The 18,251-nt window shown below is 56.8% G+C and overlaps 4 protein-coding genes across 4 annotated transcripts; 2 read left to right on the top strand and 2 right to left on the bottom strand.

The window, feature by feature from the left end:
* Positions 1-988: 988 nt before the first annotated feature.
* On the bottom strand, positions 989-2,611 carry CH63R_11073 (major facilitator superfamily transporter; the record flags this gene model as incomplete). The annotated part of the gene is made up of 5 exons (XM_018306047.1): positions 989-1,156; positions 1,217-1,655; positions 1,721-1,962; positions 2,015-2,027; positions 2,091-2,611. The coding sequence occupies 5 exons, from the start codon at positions 2,609-2,611 to the stop codon at positions 989-991; spliced, it is 1,383 nt and encodes a 460-aa protein (XP_018152888.1).
* Positions 2,612-5,145: 2,534 nt separating this feature from the next.
* On the top strand, positions 5,146-6,219 carry CH63R_11072 (Homocysteine S-methyltransferase; the record flags this gene model as incomplete). The annotated part of the gene is made up of 1 exon (XM_018306046.1): positions 5,146-6,219. One exon carries the CDS (start codon positions 5,146-5,148, stop codon positions 6,217-6,219), a length of 1,074 nt encoding a protein of 357 aa, XP_018152887.1.
* A 379-nt stretch (positions 6,220-6,598) lies between these two features.
* CH63R_11071 (uncharacterized protein) lies at positions 6,599-7,639 on the bottom strand (the record flags this gene model as incomplete). Its single annotated transcript, XM_018306045.1, has 1 exon — positions 6,599-7,639. One exon carries the CDS (start codon positions 7,637-7,639, stop codon positions 6,599-6,601), a length of 1,041 nt encoding a protein of 346 aa, XP_018152886.1.
* A 5,916-nt stretch (positions 7,640-13,555) lies between these two features.
* CH63R_11070 (Na+/H+/K+ antiporter P-type ATPase) lies at positions 13,556-17,465 on the top strand (the record flags this gene model as incomplete). The annotated part of the gene is made up of 8 exons (XM_018306044.1): positions 13,556-13,767; positions 13,841-13,908; positions 14,028-14,567; positions 14,678-14,948; positions 15,022-15,262; positions 15,333-15,739; positions 15,824-16,172; positions 16,239-17,465. The coding sequence occupies 8 exons, from the start codon at positions 13,556-13,558 to the stop codon at positions 17,463-17,465; spliced, it is 3,315 nt and encodes a 1,104-aa protein (XP_018152885.1).
* Between the last annotated feature and the right edge of the window lie 786 nt (positions 17,466-18,251).

The following is an 18,251-nucleotide window of genomic DNA, read 5'->3' as shown; positions in this document are numbered from 1 at the left end:
CTCCGTCAGAGAGAAAGTGAAAGAGAGAGAGAGATAGTCTGAGAGGGCGCGAAGGAGGCGCGACGACACGTGCATGTGAGGGGGGGGGGGGCGAGGGATCGCCGCAAGCGGCTTTCCTTCTGGCTCTGAAATATGCATGGCGCCGTCCGGCGTGAGTCAAACGAGTCGGTGAAGAGACATTTTTTTCCTCGGATGGTTGCCACGACGGGCATTGGCGTGCAAAAACGAAGGCCTCCCTGGTGTTGCGTTCCTCGTCTGTAAGCCCGTTGATCGGTTGGGGTCCTATCGGTGGGATCGCTCGGGGGTCGGAACGCCAAGTCTACCGACTAGGCAGCCGCCGCTCCGTTGCATCAGACATGATGCGTCTGCATGGTGATGGATTCTGCGGGGGGTAAGCAAGCTTACCGAACGGGGGCCCAACGTGCCGCAAAAGTTCACGGATGCTTGCTGGCAGGTTGGCAGGAGATGGTGAATCTGAGATGGATTATAGACAAACAGCTTTAAGCAAGTCTCTAAACTTGACTTGCCGTTACATTGCGGTCGGGCTTTCCCTTTGCCTTGAGACCCCGCCGGCCGGTCTACGGTGTTAATATATATAGTTCATCCGGCTTTTTCTTTTCTTTTCTTTTTTCAATGTCTTGCGTGGCTGAGTACCAGCTCCCAGAGATTACCTCTTGAGTATACCTAGGGGCGCTCTATCTTTTCCCCATACCCCATCTCCCAGTCTGCTGCCGCCATCTCCTTAAACATCGAGGAGGGGGGGAGAGCCCTTATTGAGTGTGGTCATAGGCTTGGGATGGGATTACAGGTAGAACTAGAGGTGAGACTGAAGATAGGGATAGGGAGAGGGATGTGTTGGGAATGGATTGAATGTTTGCAAATAGCGGCAGAATTATGGCAGCTTGGGGAAGTGTTAAGTCGCTTTCAACCGTCTCATGCTCGACCACTTAGTCTACGCTTTGCGCCATTGCCGCGCAAGTCTCAGGTCTTAAACCCTCGCTAGAATACGGTGGTTTATCCGGAACCTAACCAGTGCGACAAGGCCTGCTGCTGCCAGTGATAACGAACCGGCGTAGAACATGGCAGGGCGGTACGCCTGGAGGCCGTTTTCCGCGCCTCCATATGCCTCGAGAAGATAGCCAGCAATGGGGGCGCCCTGGTAGTGACTTCGTCAGCTTCTTCTTCACATCGACTTGGCATATAAATGCAAACTCACCATGAGATAACCCCCGGCCCAGCCCGTCACGATCATGCTCATCGCGACGGACACCCTCGCAGACCCAAACACATTTCCGACGACGGTGGGCATGGTCGAGAAGAAGCCGCCGTTGGAGATGCCGTTGACAATAACGAAGACGATCATGGGCCCCAGCGTCGTCGACACGGGCCAGATGGCCAGCATGCTGACGGCCGACAGCGTCAGTGAGGCGCAAAGCACGTTGAGCGCGCCCAGCTTGTCGCAAAGGGCGCCGCAGCAGATGCGGCCGATGGCCGAGGAGAAGTTGAAGCCTGCGACGAGGCCCGCGCCCGTCGAGGAGGAGAGGTCAATGGATTTGGAGTACAGGGGGAGGAAGAAAGGCGGGACGAAGAGCGGAAATGTGCCGACTGCGCCGGCCAGGAAGACGACTAGGAATGTGAAGGACTTGAAGAGGCGCCTGAGAATCCGTCAGCCGGTGTTTACTCAGGCATGAGGATCAGGGACATTCGTAGGTAGACGCACCACTCAACGAAGCCGGAGCCCCTAATAGGAACGCGCTCTTTGATGAGCCATGCGGCGGGTAGACCCGTGGCCAGGGTGACGAGGGCCAAAACGCGGTAGGCCCACGCCGAGCCGACGCGACTGAGCAGGGCGTCCAAGGCAAAGCTGTTGACGGCGCCGCCCAGGCCACCGCCGGCGAACACGATGCCGTTGGCCAGACCCCGCTTGCGGCTGAAGTACTGGGCTGGGATCACAGAGACGATCTACTCTTGTTTGTCAGTGGCCTGAAGACAGGTGAGGGGAGGGAAAACTGACCGAGAAGCACAAGCTTGATTACCTTGGTCAGCAGAGAGGAGACCAGAACAAAGAAAGGTAGGTGACTTGGACTCACCTCATACCCAGGCCCATGATGACGCCGCTCGTCGCAAACATGGCGCCGACGTTCTTCACGGCGAAGCTGCTGAGCAGCTCGCTCAGGCCCAGCAGAGCGATCCCTAGAAGCCCTGTCCTGCGCGGGCCGATGCGTCTCATGACGCGCGAGTTGACGATGGCCAGGGCCGAGATGAGGGCGGCGGCGAGGGAGCCGACGAAGGAAAGCACGGCAGGGGTGGCGAGGCCGTCGTCGATGAGGGCGCTCTGGATGACGCCCCACGAGTAAGAGGTGCCGATGATCCACCAGGCGATGACGAAGCAGCCCGTGACGACGACCCAGCCGTAGCCGCCCTCGGGCACGGCCGAGTCGGCTTCGCGCGAGGCGCGGAGGATCGGGTCGATGCTGTCTTCGGCCGGCTGGGTTGGCGGGACGGGGTACGGTTTGTGGGAGATTTGGAGGGGGAGGGGGCGGAGCTCGATGGCGGACGTCGAGGCCGAGGCCGTGGGGGTGGCGGAAGCCGTTGTCGTGATTGTGGCCATGACTGGGGGAGATGGCGACTTGGTGCACGTCTTCTCAATGTGAGGATTTGTATACGTGCGTGCGTATTGAGCAGCAAGTGTGATTCTTGACCGTTTTTGAACACGCGCGTAGATTCGAGGAGGATGGGTTTGAGTATAAGCGTGTACACTGACGGATCCACTGGCGCCCTTCCGTTGACAAGTGACTTTCAAACGGTCCCTGCTCTGTCAATCTATTGCGGTTGCAGGGAAACGATTTATCTGAACGCTAGACTTCATGGTGGTATTTGTCAGGGTGTTACAGCAGACAGTAACTGCTGGTTAAGTTCGTGAAGAAACGGGTAGACTTTTGCGCCGATGACTCAGACCGTTTTTGGGTCAATCGTACTCTGTTCGCTTTCCAGATATGTCGCCAGTCTGATCTGACAAGGGCAGGGCTAGTCAGGCTAACCTCGCGCGTTACCCGACCCGCAGGCAAAACTTACCGCATACCGTAGTAGCACTCGGCCGGTGGTGGGGCTCGGGGATCGGGGCCTTGCCTGCACCGTCCCGACCGAGACCCCATTTTCCCGGAAAGCCGGGATTGATGCGTCCGGGATCGTGATGTCTCCAGTCCTAAGCTTGGTTTCATCAGCAGGCATCCCCAAGGCGTCTTGTTTCCTGGCTTTGTCTTCATGGGCCGCTCAGTGCCAGAAGGGAGAGCATAGCGAGACCGAGACCGATCTAAGCCCGGGGGCGGAGGGGAGAATTTGCGGGGATGGCGGCGGCGGGGGCGGCGGCGGGCGGCGGCGGAGGCTTTCACTCTCGTTACCTTTTAGAGTTAAATAACGTTGCATCAGCAAAAAAAAAAAAGAACAGCCCCGTTCCGCTCGGATTTCGGCTAGGGAAGGCCCCGAAGGACCCCTGCCACGACAGGAGGAGGAGCGGGAGCTAAAGCAAATGGAGGCGTGAGCCGCTCGATAAGCGTACTGCCTGGAACTTGACGACGGCGGCTAGGACCTTGGCTGGGCTACGTGCATATTTGCGACGGAGAACCAGTTTCAACAGCCCGGGTTGGGGTGCACAAGGTAGAAGGAGGGGGCCCAATGGTATCTATGTGCAAAAAGCATGTATACTCAGACCTTTCTAAAGTCGCATCAGTTTGACGGTGACGCATGTGGTGTGGTGCCATTCGACGGGCATCTTAAGAGTCCTGGCCATTGACGATTGGGTACAAGCGAAGCTGGCTTTTGGAAACCAACCTACTACCTTCACCAGTATCTGTATGTATGCATCCCATTCTCATCTTATCCCGGACTGATATGGGATGACGGAAGCTTAATTGGTGCCTTGCTGCGGGACGACAAATCATGCTAGATGTCACCTCCTCCCGCGAACAGCACATCTCCCTCTGAGGGGCAACTACATCGGTGCTTGGTTGTCTGACGATTCTTGCTATGTCAGAGGCAGGATTGGGGGATACGGATGTTGTCGACCGAGCAAGTCCCAGGCCGTCTTGGCATCGGCAGGCGCGGGTGGGAGGGAGCCCGTCGACCAAAGCAGCCCCCTCTTTCCCTCTCCTCTGTCACACACACATGCACACAAAGTCACTCGTTCTCTCAGCTTCTGCTCTGTACTCTCATTCTCATTTCTACTCTGGCCCTCACTCCCCATTTCACTTCAGACACCCAACTCATGTGCTCGTGCTTACGATGCAGCGGCCGGTGTTACTCCCAAAAGGCAGCAGCTCGTCCCTCTTCTTCTGTGCCTACTTCCCACATTATCGCCCGCCGCGTGACGTATTGCGGATTCTCCCCAGTCTCGGCCCCTCCCTTTGCACACGCCAGATAGGAAGGAAGGCAGTAATGGCAATGTCAATGTCAATGGCAATGGCGCGGGCTTGGAGAGGAGGAAGGCGCATTGATGCAGGCAGACATACGGAAGGCGCTGCCGGCTGTTCTTGGCATTCGCCAATTAAGCGTGTTAGTCATCAGGAAGTCGTCGTAATGCTTTCCCAAATTTTCCACCAAGGTGGAACCTCTCACCCCCCCAAGCGGGCCAAGGCTCTCCAGTCACTGGCTGTCGCTGGTCGCTGCTCCCTTCCTGGTGGTTTTGGTGTGGTTTGGTTTGGTTTGGTTTGGCTGGCCTCGCTTCTACCTCCGCTCCCGAGGAGCTCCTCCTTCTCCCTCCCTCCCCTCCCTCTCCCCCAAAAAGGGATCCAAGACCAATTTCTCCTCCCAAGACCCGACCAGGACCCAAGACTTTTCCTCTCCCCCCCTCCCCTCCTCCATCTCTTCCAAGACCAAGACCAACCAGCAATACCCGCCGCGCGTCAGTCCCTCTCAAACCATTCATCTCATATTGGTCTTGTTCGCTCCCACCATCCGAGATTCAAGATCAAAGATTCATTCAGCTTACTCGACCTACCAGACTTATTTCAATTTTTAGTCTGGATTTGGAGTCCCGACATTGAATTACCAAACAGCTCACCGGTCCAAATCTTAGCTGCGCGCGCATCTTGTCTCTCTCTTGGTCCTTCTTTCCGCTTACTCGACGCATTTTCTCCGTGAGCCAAAATGGGCGCCGCCGAGCAGCAGCAGCAACCGCCCAGAGTCCTCATCCTCGATGGAGGCCTCGGCACCTCACTCGAGGACAAGTACAACATCAAGTTCGAGTCCGCCACCACGCCTTTATGGTCTACTCATCTTCTCGTCGACGGCCAGGATACCCTGCTGGCTTGTCAAAAGGACTTTGGTGATGTGCCCGTCGACATTATTCTAACTGCCACATACCAGCTCTCCATCCACGGCTTCGCCAGCACCCGCACTGCCAAGTATCCTCAAGGTATCGACCGAGCCACTATTGGCAACTTTATCCAGGACGCCATCCGCATTGCCCACGAAGCTGGCCGCACCCAAGCCAGCAAGACGGCCCTCAGCGTCGGTCCCTATGGTGCCTGCATGATCCCCGGACAGGAGTACAGCGGTGCCTATGACGCCGAGCACGACTCGCTCGACAAGCTGCGCGAATGGCATCTTGAGCGTCTGCAGCTGTTTAAGGACGCTGGCGCCTTCGCGTCACCCGTCAGTTATGTCGCCGTCGAGACTATCCCTCGCGCCGACGAGATCAAGGCTGTGAGACAGGCCCTCGACGAGAGCGGTGTTCTTGCCACTCAAGCATCCATTCCCTTTTGGATCGCTTCCCTCTTCCCTCGCGAGGACGAGTGCCTGCCAGACGGATCTTCCATCAAAGAGGCTGTGACCGCCATGCTCAGCCCCGATGTCGCAACAAGCCGCCCCTGGGGTATCGGAATCAACTGCACCAAGGTTTGGAAGCTCGAGTCTCTGGTCAAGGGCTACGAGTCGGCCGTCCAGGGTCTTATTGACGACGGCGCCATCGCCGAGGCCCCGGCCCTGATCCTCTACCCGGACGGCACCAACGGGGAGGTCTATAACACGACGACTCAGAAATGGGAGCTCCCCGAAGGATCGAGCCACCCTGCCACATCGTGGGAAACGCAACTCTCCCAGGTGGTTGCTAATGCCCAGTCCCGGGGATTATGGAAACAGATTGTGGTGGGAGGGTGCTGCAAAGCAAGCCATTCTGATATTTCCCGGCTCCGGACCGCAGTGAAAGGCCTATCTCGCTGAAGGAAGAGAAAGAAAAAGAAAAAGAAGAAGAAAGAAAAAAGGTCAAGGAACGAAAAGGAAAAAAAAGAGACGGCCATCTCTGAATCGAATGCGCATCCGGCCACAGGTTACCGTTACCGAAACAAGTCCGGCCCCCGAGACCCGACCGCCTCCGATTTTGGTTGTGCCGCATCCCACGCACCATGCACCTTGCACCATGCACCGAGCTCCGATGGAAAGGAAAACCGACCCCCCAATTCCAAGAAAAGCCGTCGTCTATCCGGTGGTATCGCCGCCCAATGCAAAAGAGAGGGGCCCTTCCCTCCTATGGCCGACGTGGCCAAGACGGCCAAGCCAAAGCCAAAAATTTATTTCATGTCATCATCCAAGTTTCCCATTGTCACTTTTTCCAGCTTCGTCTCGTTGCTGTCGCTTGGGCTTTCCAGTCGTCGAAGCGCTTCTGTCTCTTTTGCTGTTCCTTTTCATTCCAGGCCGCGATGGGCTGTATGGGCAAGCCGTCGAGCATGTCGTCGAGGTCAAAGTAGCGTCGCGGCTCGCCGTTGACGCGGATCTCGATGCTCCCGATGCCCTCGTAGAGGACGGCGCCGAAGTCGGCCCAGTCCCTGTACATGGACAGGAGACCGCCAATCTGGCAACACATGAAGAAAGCAAGCTTCTCTGCCGGGATGAGGCTCTCCTTGCCCTCTGGCGGTCGAGGCCAGGTGATGCCTTTGCGCTCGCGCTTCTCCGCATCCATGACTAAGGTGTTGAACCTCTCGAACATGTCGAGGGCCGCCGGCCGCCGCGCACTACTGCCGGACACGAGACGATCATGCTTTTCTTCGGGGGGCGGCGGGAGGACGTCGATCACCAGCCTCTTGATGGTGAAGTTTGACGGGTCGGCGACGACGCTGCTGAAAGCCGTCGGGCCGTATCGCAAGTAACCGGAGAGCATGGCGTAGAAGTTCCATACGATGAAGGGCGGACCGCCGTCGCCGCCGCGAAACTGTTGCTCGTTCTTCCAGTCAGGGTTGACGTCGGCGGGAGGGTCGAAGATGCGGAATTGCACATGGACGCTGTCGGCGTGGCGGGTGGATCTTGGCACGGCGAGCCAAGTCGGCCACAAGCCACACTCTTTGACATACATAACATCGAGGCGACAATGGGTTCCTTTGGAGGCAAGCAGGGTCTTGGCCTCGTAGTGCAGTTGGCGATTGACGAGGAGAATGGCGTTGTTGGGGGAGCCCGAGGGCGGTGCGCGGATCTGTTTCTCGACCCAAATGTCGTGGCCATCGAAAAATCCTTGGCCCTTGTACTCGCGCCTCTTGCGGTCCTGGCTGACTGAGGGGTTGAGGGGCGGTGGGCGATCGGGCAGGAAGACGACTTCATCGAGAATCAGGTCGCGAATCTCCCTTGGGATGCTGAGCAATCCGACGGCCATTGTATGGGTTGGAGTGTCGCGAGCGACGTGTGCAAGGAAGGGGAGAGATTTTACTGCACACGCATACGGATACACGCACGCATACACACTTCTCCCGGGGAAATATGCTGGGTGAGTGTGCCGTGTCGCACAGAGAGGGGTGGATGGGTGGATGGTGGGTGTGCAGGGGACTACTATTAGGGACGGGCGACCAAGCGGCAGTGGACGATTCGACAGACGGGCGACTAATGGACAACAGACGACATCCAACGGGTGGCAGCGGCGGGCAGCACTCCTAATACAGCCGTGGGGAAAAGGGGAAAAAAAAAAAGGAACAAACCCCTACCAAACAAGGGCGGGCGGGAGTCGGTCGAGTCAAGTGGGAGGGCGAATTTTAGTCCGCAAGGCGAGAGAAAGGGCCACCAAAGAGCAGCACCACAGAAAGTCGGGGTTTCGATCCGGGCTTCGAGTGAGGCGCAGCAACGCAGCTCGCAGTGGCAGCGGAGTCGGTCCTTTGACCAACGACGTCATTCAACTGGTGAGGAGGCGGGAGGGGTGGAAAGTGGGAGCCTGGCGGTGGCAGCGAAAGACGAGCAAAAAAAAAAAAAATGTAGTTCTTTCACGACAAAAGAGCAAAACAAGGGGAGAAAAAAAGCCGCTCGACTGAGCGATGGATGGGCTGAAGTGGTGGATGGAGAGGGGATTCGGCCGGTGCACGAGGTCATTCCTTTCTGTTTAACTGCTGTACCAACGTGTCATCCTATTAAGGGCGCATCGGATAAATGGCACCGCTTGATGCGCCACCAAGGAGAGGAAACAGAGGCAAGGGGTGGGTTGACTATGTTTTTAGGTTTGAATCGAGAACGACGGCGAACGGGGTAGGGGCGAGATGGGACGGGCGATGGTAGGTAAGTATTTGGGATACAGTGAGCGAGTGTGTGAGTACCACGTAAGTATGTATGTGCGCGCATGTTCTCTGTGCAGTGCGTGTCTGCGCCCTGGAGGCCGGTGCACTGAGTATGCTTGGTTTGCTTGGGGACTGGTCTGGAACTCGGAGTGCAATGAGTTGATCCCGATCCCAAGCGAAGACGGACCAGACTACGACGACGGCTTCGAGAAGGAGGACACGGCGCAATACGCAGCACCGCACAACGACTGGCAGATGGCCTGTGGCTTAAAGCAAAATTCTTTTTTAGCGAAGTACTGTACCAGTAGTCGTCAGTCTTTATGCTTATTGTCCGTACGTACTCGGCTTATTATCAGTCATCGGAGCATCAAATCAAGTCAAGTCATCAAAGAACAACAAGAGAAAAAAAAAGGAAGGATTAAAAATAAAATAATAGGAACAAAAGATGGGGCACGCGTGCAAGTGTTTCTGCGGTGTAGGCGAAAAGTCAGTCAGTTGGCCCAGTTTAGAGTACCGTACCTACGTGCCAGTACCTTGCTCAGTAGCCACCACCGGTACTAGGCGAGAAGAGAAGAAAGAAACACCTCAAGATGGATGGACGAACCAGGTGGGATGGGGATGGGATGGGGATGGGATGGGCACCATGACAAGCCAGTCCAGGCCAGGCCAGTCAGTCCAGTTCTGGTGAGCATTGCCCGTCCGTCGGCTGCGTTTGACTGCGCCCTCGCTCCAGACCTGCTGTTGTTACTGGGCACGCCGTGCATTTCGCTTCCGGACATGTCCTGTTCTTTCTTCTGTGCTGTCGGGTCCTTCCCCTGCCTTTCTCTCTCTCACGCGAGCAAGCGGCGGGGCGGGCCTATTCTCTGCCATGCTGCAGATGCACGGAGAGAGAGAGAGGGAGAGGGAGAGAGAGAGAGAGAGAAAGGAAAAGATATTTTGTGTCCATCCCACATGGATGATGATGGGTTGAACCCCTACCCAGCAGATTTTCCTCTTACTTCTTTCTACCTCAACTAGCTCCCCTTAAGCTGGGGTGGCTCAAGGATACAGATGGTTGAAAGTAGATGGGTAGGTACCGCGGTATTTTATCTGGGCATGCATGCGTGCGTGCATCGGCTTGCCGTAAGGGACCAGGGCAATCGTGGAGAAAGAAGAAGCGGGGGCAGCAGGAGGAGAGAAAGGGAAGGGGGATAGTGGAAAACTCCAATGGGCGGTGGGCATAGAGTGAGCCAGGGTAGGCCTTGGGGAAGCTCTGGAGGCCGCCTGCTGGGCCTCCTCTGGTGCTGGGCGCGTGATGGGAGAGATCGGCACTAGCTTCTAACACCAGACAGATACAAGGAGGATTAACAGCGCATACTGAGCGAGTGGTAGTGGTGATGTGATGGTGGTGGTTGTGGTGGTGGTGCATCCGTATCCATCCTCATTCACACAAGAGGTACGGACGGATACCCGGCTCTCTCCTTCGGCGCCGGCCTGGAACCCACTTCGACTTGCTCAGCTCGGCTCTGGCTGCTCCGGCTGTGAGGCACAGCCCTGAAGAGATCTGGCTGGCTGGGACGGGGACGGACGGAGCGTCTAGGCCGGCATTGGATCGCGGTGTTTTTTTAGGGATTGACTGCAGATGGCCAAACGAGACATGGCGCGCGGGGCTTCCCGTTGGGTGTAGCAAGTGTGTACATCCCCACCTCTCTCTCTCTCTCTGTTTTCCTTTCTGTGAATGACTAGAATCGGTCACCGAGCAGAGAAGAGGGGAAGTGGCAGTGTCAGTAAGTACGTACAGCGTTGGAGAGGTAGCCAATGAGTGCGAGAGAGGGATTATCCGATGCCAATCGATCCGTCGATACTTTCCCCCAGGTAAAACGAACTGGCAAATATGGTCCCGTACGGATTCCATCTGGGAGTGAACGCCATGCCCTGGGGCGAGAGCGGGAGCAAGCCGATAATGTCCTCTGGCGGCGCGAAGCCGAATAACCGGGATGGCTTTTCGCCCATGACCACATGTGAGACGGACAGGATGAAGCACAAAGCTCGAACCTCTTCTGAGAAACATCATCGGACAACTGCTCCACCGATTCGCGTACACCCATAACGTAAGTTAGTACAGTTACTACCTTTTGAGGAGGGGGGAAGGACTGGCCCGGTAAAGGATTTGGGGTTGGCGCCGACGGGCTGTGGCTGTGGAGTCGCACAAAGGGGAAAACTTGAGGGGAATGCAGTTAGGTCGACATGTGCGACGTACACAGCAACGGCTAGAGAGGGAAACGATAATGAAGAAAAAGGCGCAAATTGGATGGGAGGGGAGAAGGGGTTGGGCGGTTGGATGACTGTTGCGCTGTATGGATTCGGCACGCTTCTTGTGATAGCTGCGCCAACTCTTACCTCTTGACGCCAAACACTAAGGGCTATCTATCATCGCATACAACGGTCCTCTTGATGTGGGAATCCCCGACGGGCCCCGCTAACTGTTTGCAGCAACCCGACAGAGGACTCTTCCTCCTCCACATTGATTGCAGCGGTGAAATGAATGCCTCTGGCGGCAGTCAGAGGGGGGAAGGGATTGGACTGGGACTGGAAAGAGGGATTGTGGCAGTGCTACCAGACCAGACCAGACCAGACCAAAACAGACGTTCCCCCATTCCGGTTCCCGTTTCCAGGGCAGAGGTAGAAGCAGTGGCAGCTTTGTTGTCGGTGGGAGTGTGGTAAGAAAAAAACCTGCGAGTCAACACGCGCCAGCGCAGCGACACCACCGCCCTCCTGAGTAAGCGAGTGAGTGTGTATGTGAGTGTGTGAATGTAGTGAAAGATGGCGGGCGGCGAAGCCCGCGGCACAGGTAGGCGAGGGCGGTTCAGGAAATTCCCTCCGACCCATCGTCATCTCTGGTTTCTGTTTAACGGGGGGGGGGGCTCGGGAGCTTCGAGCTTGACCTTGGGCTAAGCTAAGTTTTTTTTTGAGAAATAAAATAAAAAGAGAGAGATGAAGGAAAGACCTTGAATGGATGGATGATGGGTCAGTGACTAGCAGTATAGGTGGGCGGGTGAGGGAGGGAGTGAGTGAGAGACAGAAGGGTAAGGGACCTTTCTCCCTCTCACTGCTCATTCGGCCGGCCACCCGTCCCCCCTCCTCTCTCTCTCTTCCTCTCTCTCTCTCTCTCCCACGCTGTGTGTGAGAGTCTTGGCCAGGGACCAACGAGAGACAAGACTTTCAACGCACATGGCATGGGGGCACTGCGTCTCCATCGCTCTCCCAGACAAGCTCACAATTACAATGCGCCAACCAACTGGGGCAGCTCGAACTCCTGCAACTGACTCTGCCTTCATCCCCATCTCCATCGCCATCGCCATCTCCACATTCACACTTCACGCCTCACTCCCCCACCCCCCATGCCATGCCTTGCCGTGCCACGCCGTACCTAGGCCGCCGAGGGACGGGTATCGAGCCTAGGGGCCGCAGCACGGGGCAGGATGCGCCAAAACCTTGATTCGTTGTCACTGCCAAAGTCACGGAGAGAGCCTCCTCGCCGCCAAGAGATACTTGGATATCCAACTCTCTCGACTTCGTCCGCGTGTAATTTCGCATCAAACGCCGCACACGCCCTTCTATGAGCGATTTATCCCCCACGATACTTGACTCTCTTACTTGCCCTTTTGTCTTTTCTTTACAAGGCCATGTCATTTGCTCTCTTGGGGAGGGGTTTTTCCCCCTTCCTTTGAACGCCCACCCCCCTCTTCTGAGTGTAACCGAGCCAGCCTCCCTCGTGCGGCCGCACGCAATGTTGTTGCTGTGACACCCTCTCTCTCTCACTCTCTCTCACCCATTCACTAACTCACTCACTCACTCACACACACACACTCTCTCCCAGGTCTCCCCTTTCCCCTTCCCTCTCTCTCCGCACCCGCTTCCTCCTCCTTGAATCCTCCCTCTCTCTCTGTTAGCCCTGGGCCTTGCCTTGCCAGAATTTTCCTTTGCCTGCTCAATTTCAAAACACTCCGAGTCGCCATGCCCAGCCTGGCTTAGCCTCCTCGTCTGTAGGCCCAAATAGCGTTGTGAGTTTCGTCCGTCACAGTATTCCAGCACGTTGGACTCGCCGTGCCATTTCACCGCCTCTTGGCTCCGTAGATACAACCCCCAACTGACCTCCATCCTTCTTCGCACGTCGTCGTCGTCGTTGTCGTGTGCTCCTTTCCTCCCCCCAATGCTGACGCCGTCTCATTTTCATGCCGTGTTGCCTGCCTGACTTGACGATGCTCGCCTGAAGCTCGACCTGCACGCCCCCCTCCACCCATCGTGTTGTCTTTCTTCTACGCCCTTCCCATCCCATACCAGTCCATGCTATCTTACCTACCCGGAGTCAGAAAAAAGAGCCGCGCTGTTTTGTCTGCTTGCCGCAGCCGATCATCACGCACCCCCTCCCCCTCCCTCCCCCTTCCTTTAGGAGAAGGAGAGAGAAAAAACAGGCTCTTTGGGTTTCTGTGACTCGACACCATCCCCAAGCCGGTCCAAGTCAAGCAAGGCGTCGACTCCCATCCCATGCCATGTGATGGTCTTGTGCGGATGCCGCAATCTCCGGCAGCGACTCCCATACGGCTGGGGGTGTGCATCCTGTTTCTGCGTCTGTGTCTGCTGTGTCTGCTGTGTATGCGTGTGTCTCGTAGACATGGGCAAAGAGGGCAAAATAAATGCCAAGACCCGTGATAGTTGTCCCCGTTTATACGGTTCGCCCATTCTGGCCTTCCGGGTTTCTGTCTTATATCTCGCGTCCTCGACTGTCATCATCTCGTATATAAGACCCTGGATGCGTTGCCGGACGTTGCAGTGCGTTTCTGCTCTCAGGCTCTCTCTCACTTCGCTCTCCCCATCTCTCTCGTCCTCCCGTTCTCTCATCTTCCCTCTGCTTCCCTCCTCCTTGTGAGGCCTCCTGCCCTCTCCTGCACGCGACACTCTTCTTCCCCTTGACGAACTGTCCCATAATCTCTTGAACACTTCTACGACAGTCGTCTCTCCGTGTTCACTTGGGACAAAACTTGTCAGCCATGGATGAGTCCGAGAAGCAGCAGAGCCAGACGGCCGGCGAACGCATCCGCTGGGACGCCGACGAGGAGGCCGGTAGGAAGGCTCATCGCTCCAGTGCCGGGCCTGCGCTACATCACGCCCGGTCCAACACTTCCATGTCGATTCACTCGATTCGATCGAGACGCAACTCCATCGATGCCGCAGCCGAGCTGCCCATCCAGTACCGCACAGTGTAAGTGTGCGGCCTCTTAAGCAGACAAAAGCGCCGCCGCCTCGCTCTCCGTGCTGATGCTCGCTTCGAAAAGATCCATCGAGATAGAAGAATACAAGACAAAATCCGAAGCCATCAAGAAGGCCAAAAATGTCGCAACAGGTTCGTGAAAAAAGAAAGAAAGAGAAAAATCCCCTAAGTTCCATGAGAAGTCATCAACACAGGGACAAACAAGTATAGAGGAGTTGCAAACAACTGACACAAACCGTGGCGGCCTCCAGAGCTCTCGGAACTCGAATGGCACATCCTCTCTGTCGACGAGATCCTCAGACGCCAGTCGTCCTCCCTCGCCGACGGCCTCTCCCCGGACCAAGTCCAGCGCCGCGTAGCACACTACGGCCGGAACGCGCCCTCTCCCGCGCCAACAAACCACACGAAGCGCATCCTCGGATACTTCTTCAAGGGCTTCGGTACCGTCCTGCTGCTAGCATCGGTCCTCGTCTTTATCGCGTGGAAGCCACTGGGCAGCCCGCCCGCCGTGGCGAATCTGGCACTGGCCATCGTCCTGCTGGCCGTCTTCTTCATCCAGGCCGCCTTCAACATGTGGCAGGACTGGTCCTCATCGCGCGTCATGAACTCAATTAAGACGATGCTCCCCGAGAACTGCATGGTCATCCGTGACGGCCACCAGGCCGAGCTTCTGGCTGATCAGATCGTCCCCGGCGATATCCTAATCGTCAAGTCGGGAAACAAGTTGCCTGCCGACGTACGCTTCCTCAAGGTCTCTTCCGACGCCAAGTTTGACAGGTCCATTTTGACGGGTAAGATGGCCCTCCCTTTTCGTTTTGGCTACTAGCAATGTGGCACCATCGTTCTCAAAGGTTTCTTTGGTAGCAATGTGAGCATGGCTGACAAAAGGACAACCAAACAGGCGAATCGGTCCCTCTGCCTGCTTCGGTTGACTCGACCGACAACAACTACCTCGAGACACGATGCATCGGTCTTCAGGGCACTCACTGCGTATCGGGCACTTGCACGGGGCTGGTGGTGGCCACGGGCGACAACACCATCTTCGGCCGCATCGCCAAGCTGACCAACGAGCCCAAAAAGGGGCTGACGACCCTGGAGCGCGAAGTGTTGCACTTCGTGCTCATTATCTGCTCCATCATGTTCCTGATGATTGTCATCGTTCTGATAGTCTGGTATGGCTTTGCAACCTACGGTTGGTTCTTTCTTGAGGAAAGCCCCTTGGCTGACGATTCTTTCATGAAATAGGGGCACATGGTTGAGGAAGCAGTACCCCAACTGGATCAACGTGCCAAACTTGATCATCTCCTGTGTCTCTGTTGCTGTGGCCTTCATCCCCGAGGGTCTGCCAGTTGCTTTGACTGCTAGCATGACGATCAGCGCCAACATGATGCGGAAGAACAAGATCCTGTGCAAGTCGCTCAAGACGGTCGAGACTCTCGGGTCCGTCTCCGTCATTTGCTCCGACAAGACTGGCACGTTGACTCAGGTAAGCAAGTCGTTGCAGCCCCCTCACGTCGCCTAGGGGTCCAAGAGTCTACGCTGACGACCATGAAAAGAACAAGATGATTGTCACCGAGTGCGCCATCGGCACGATGACGATGACGGCCGAGGGTGCCCGGGACGCGCTCACGCTCAACAAGCACAACGCCCCGCACAACAACTCAATGGAGCAGCTGCGTGCCATTGCCGGTCTCTGCAACGCCGGGCAGTTCGACGCCGCCACGATGCGTCTGCCGCTCCACGAGCGCGTCATCCACGGCGACGCCACGGACCAGGCCATTCTGCGCTTCTCCGAGAGTCTGGGCCAGGTCGCCGAGCTGCGTCGCTGCTGGCAGACCAAGTACGAACTCGCCTTCAACAGCAAGAACAAGTACATGATCCGCGTGCTGGGCCTGTCCCACCCCGACGGCCTTTCGTTTGCCCTGCCTTCTGATACCGCTTCGGTCTTCCAGCCGGGTGATGTGTGAGTCTGCCCTCGTACAGAAGAATATGAAGTTGTTGATTGGGGGGAGATAAGTCGAAAAGGGCCAGCTAACGCGTCTTGCAGTCTTTTGACCATCAAGGGAGCCCCCGATGTTCTTATGCCCAGGCTCAGCAACTACATCAACCCCTCCGGATACACCACTGCTTTGGACCCTTCCACGCGTGCTTCCATCGAGCACATCAAGGATGAGTGGTCGTCCCAGGGACGCCGCGTGCTGCTGCTCGCTCGCAAGGCCATCTCGAGATCGGCCCTGAAGGGAAGCCCGTCCGACAGCTCGTACGAGATGGAGATCAACAACCAAGCCAAGTCCGGGCTCACTCTCGTTGGTCTGGTGGGCATCGTTGACCCGCCCCGTCCCGAGATCCCCGAGGTCATGAACACCCTTCGTGGCGCCGGCATCCGCATCTTCATGGTAAGTGCGGCATTGCTCTATGTGTGCATGTAAGCGAAGTGCCTTTCAGACACTGACGAAAAACAGGTCACTGGCGATTTCGCCCTTACGGCCCAGGCCATCGCGGCCGAGTGCAACATCATCAGCGTCCCCCGCTCCCAGATCGACGACATAACGGCGCTCCAGCGCGTGAGCCACGTCGACCCGTCGATAAAACCCGTCATGGACGATCTCGAGTCCTCGCCGCGCCAGGCCCTGGTGCTCTCCGGCCCCGAGCTGATGACGCTCAACGAGGAGCAATGGGACCAGCTGGCGCAGTATCAGGAGATCGTCTTCGCGCGCACGACGCCCGAGCAGAAGCTCCGCATCGTGCGCGAGCTGCAGGCCCGCCACGAGATCGTGGGCATGACGGGCGACGGCGTCAACGACGCGCCCTCCCTGCGCGCCGCCGACGTCGGCATCGCCCTGGGCTCGGGCAGCGACATCGCCATCGAGGCCGCCGACATGGTGCTCCTGGACTCCTTCTCGAGCGTCGTCGAGGCCCTGCGCTACGGGCGCATGATGTTCGACAACCTCAAGAAGACCGTCGCCTACCTGCTCCCGGCCGGCAGCTTCTCCGAGTTCTGGCCCGTCATGACCAACGTCATGTTCGGCATCCCCCAGATCCTGAGCAGCTTCCTCATGATCATCATCTGCCTCTTCACCGACGCCGCCGCCGCCATCGCCATGGCCTACGAGGCGCCCGAGGCCGACGTGCTCCTCCGCAAGCCCCGCGTCCCCGGCAAGGACCGCCTCGTCGACTGGCAGCTCGTCGTCCAGTCCTACGGCCTCGTCGGCGTGCTCGAGACGCTTTCGTCCTTCGCCATGTCGTACTGGTACCTCGAGCGCAACGGCATCAAGTTCTCCGACATCTGGTTCTCGTTCGGCAACCTCCCCTCGACCATCGACCCGGACTACTACCAGCAGAAGCTCAACATCGCGAGCTCCATCTACTTTGTCAACCTCGTCGTCATGCAGTGGTTCAACCTCATGGCCATCCGCACCCGCCGCCTGTCGCTCTTCCAGCACCCGCCCGTCGGCAACAGGCGCACCCAGAACCTGTACCTGTTCCCGGCCATCGCCTTCGCCCTCCTCATGGCCATCTTCTGGCTTTACGTCCCCGAGTTCCAGAAGACGCTCGGCACCGCGCCGGTGCCGGTCGAGTACTGGTTCCTGCCCATGACCTTTGGTCTCGGCATCCTTCTCATTGACGAGGCGAGAAAGTTTGCAGTGCGCAGGTGGCCGAACGGCATTTTGGCCAAGTCAGCCTGGTAGATGAGGCGGACATGTTTTATTAGACGAAAGATGTTGGCTTTATTGGGCGGCAACGATGTAATTACGTATTCGGGGGATGCCCACGGAACGGAACACTTCGATGTGAACCATTTCGCCGCTGGTTGAAACTTCAGAGGGCACGTGGAGGTAGTTTTATGTTGCATTGTTCTATGTTTTGTGAAAAGCAAGCGAGCGGGCGTTGACTCTGCAGGCAAATACACTATTGTTGTTATTGCACCTATTCATTTCTTGACTTGTACAAATTGTCAGCTGATTAGATTCAGCTCTTGGCTTCGGCCATGTTTTTTTGAGTCAAAACAGAGTCCGAACTTTGACATTTCTTCACTCCGAGCAAGCTGTGTGCCTGATCAAAGTCTGTCTGCATATTGCCTTGAAGACGAAAGAACTGGCATCATTATTTGCAAACGCGGCACGAGGATGAAATTTCGAACTTGACAATGGCGGGATTCTCTTTACAGCCCTAGTTACGTGATGTTATGAACGTGCTGGGGGAGGGGGGAATGTGTTACTGGAAGCCGCTAGGTCTTATCGTTGAACTTTCGAAGGCGGGAACTGTGAGAGGTTCGAGAACACCAGCTCATACGGTGTCCGTTAGATCCAGTGACATGCTCATGGTTATAGGCTCGCCGTGTTATTGATGAACAACTATGATGACGGCAGCAGTGACGTTCAGCCCAACGGAAAGCATAGCAGGCCATCACGGAGAGCTTCATACCGAGAAAACCACACATCCCCCTGCCACTCGAGGCTTTGTTGCGCGATGTA

This window comes from Colletotrichum higginsianum, chromosome 8, assembly GCF_001672515.1.
Source record: "Colletotrichum higginsianum IMI 349063 chromosome 8, whole genome shotgun sequence".
NCBI lineage: Eukaryota > Fungi > Ascomycota > Sordariomycetes > Glomerellales > Glomerellaceae > Colletotrichum > Colletotrichum higginsianum.
This window is presented reverse-complemented; position numbering and strand designations above follow the sequence as displayed.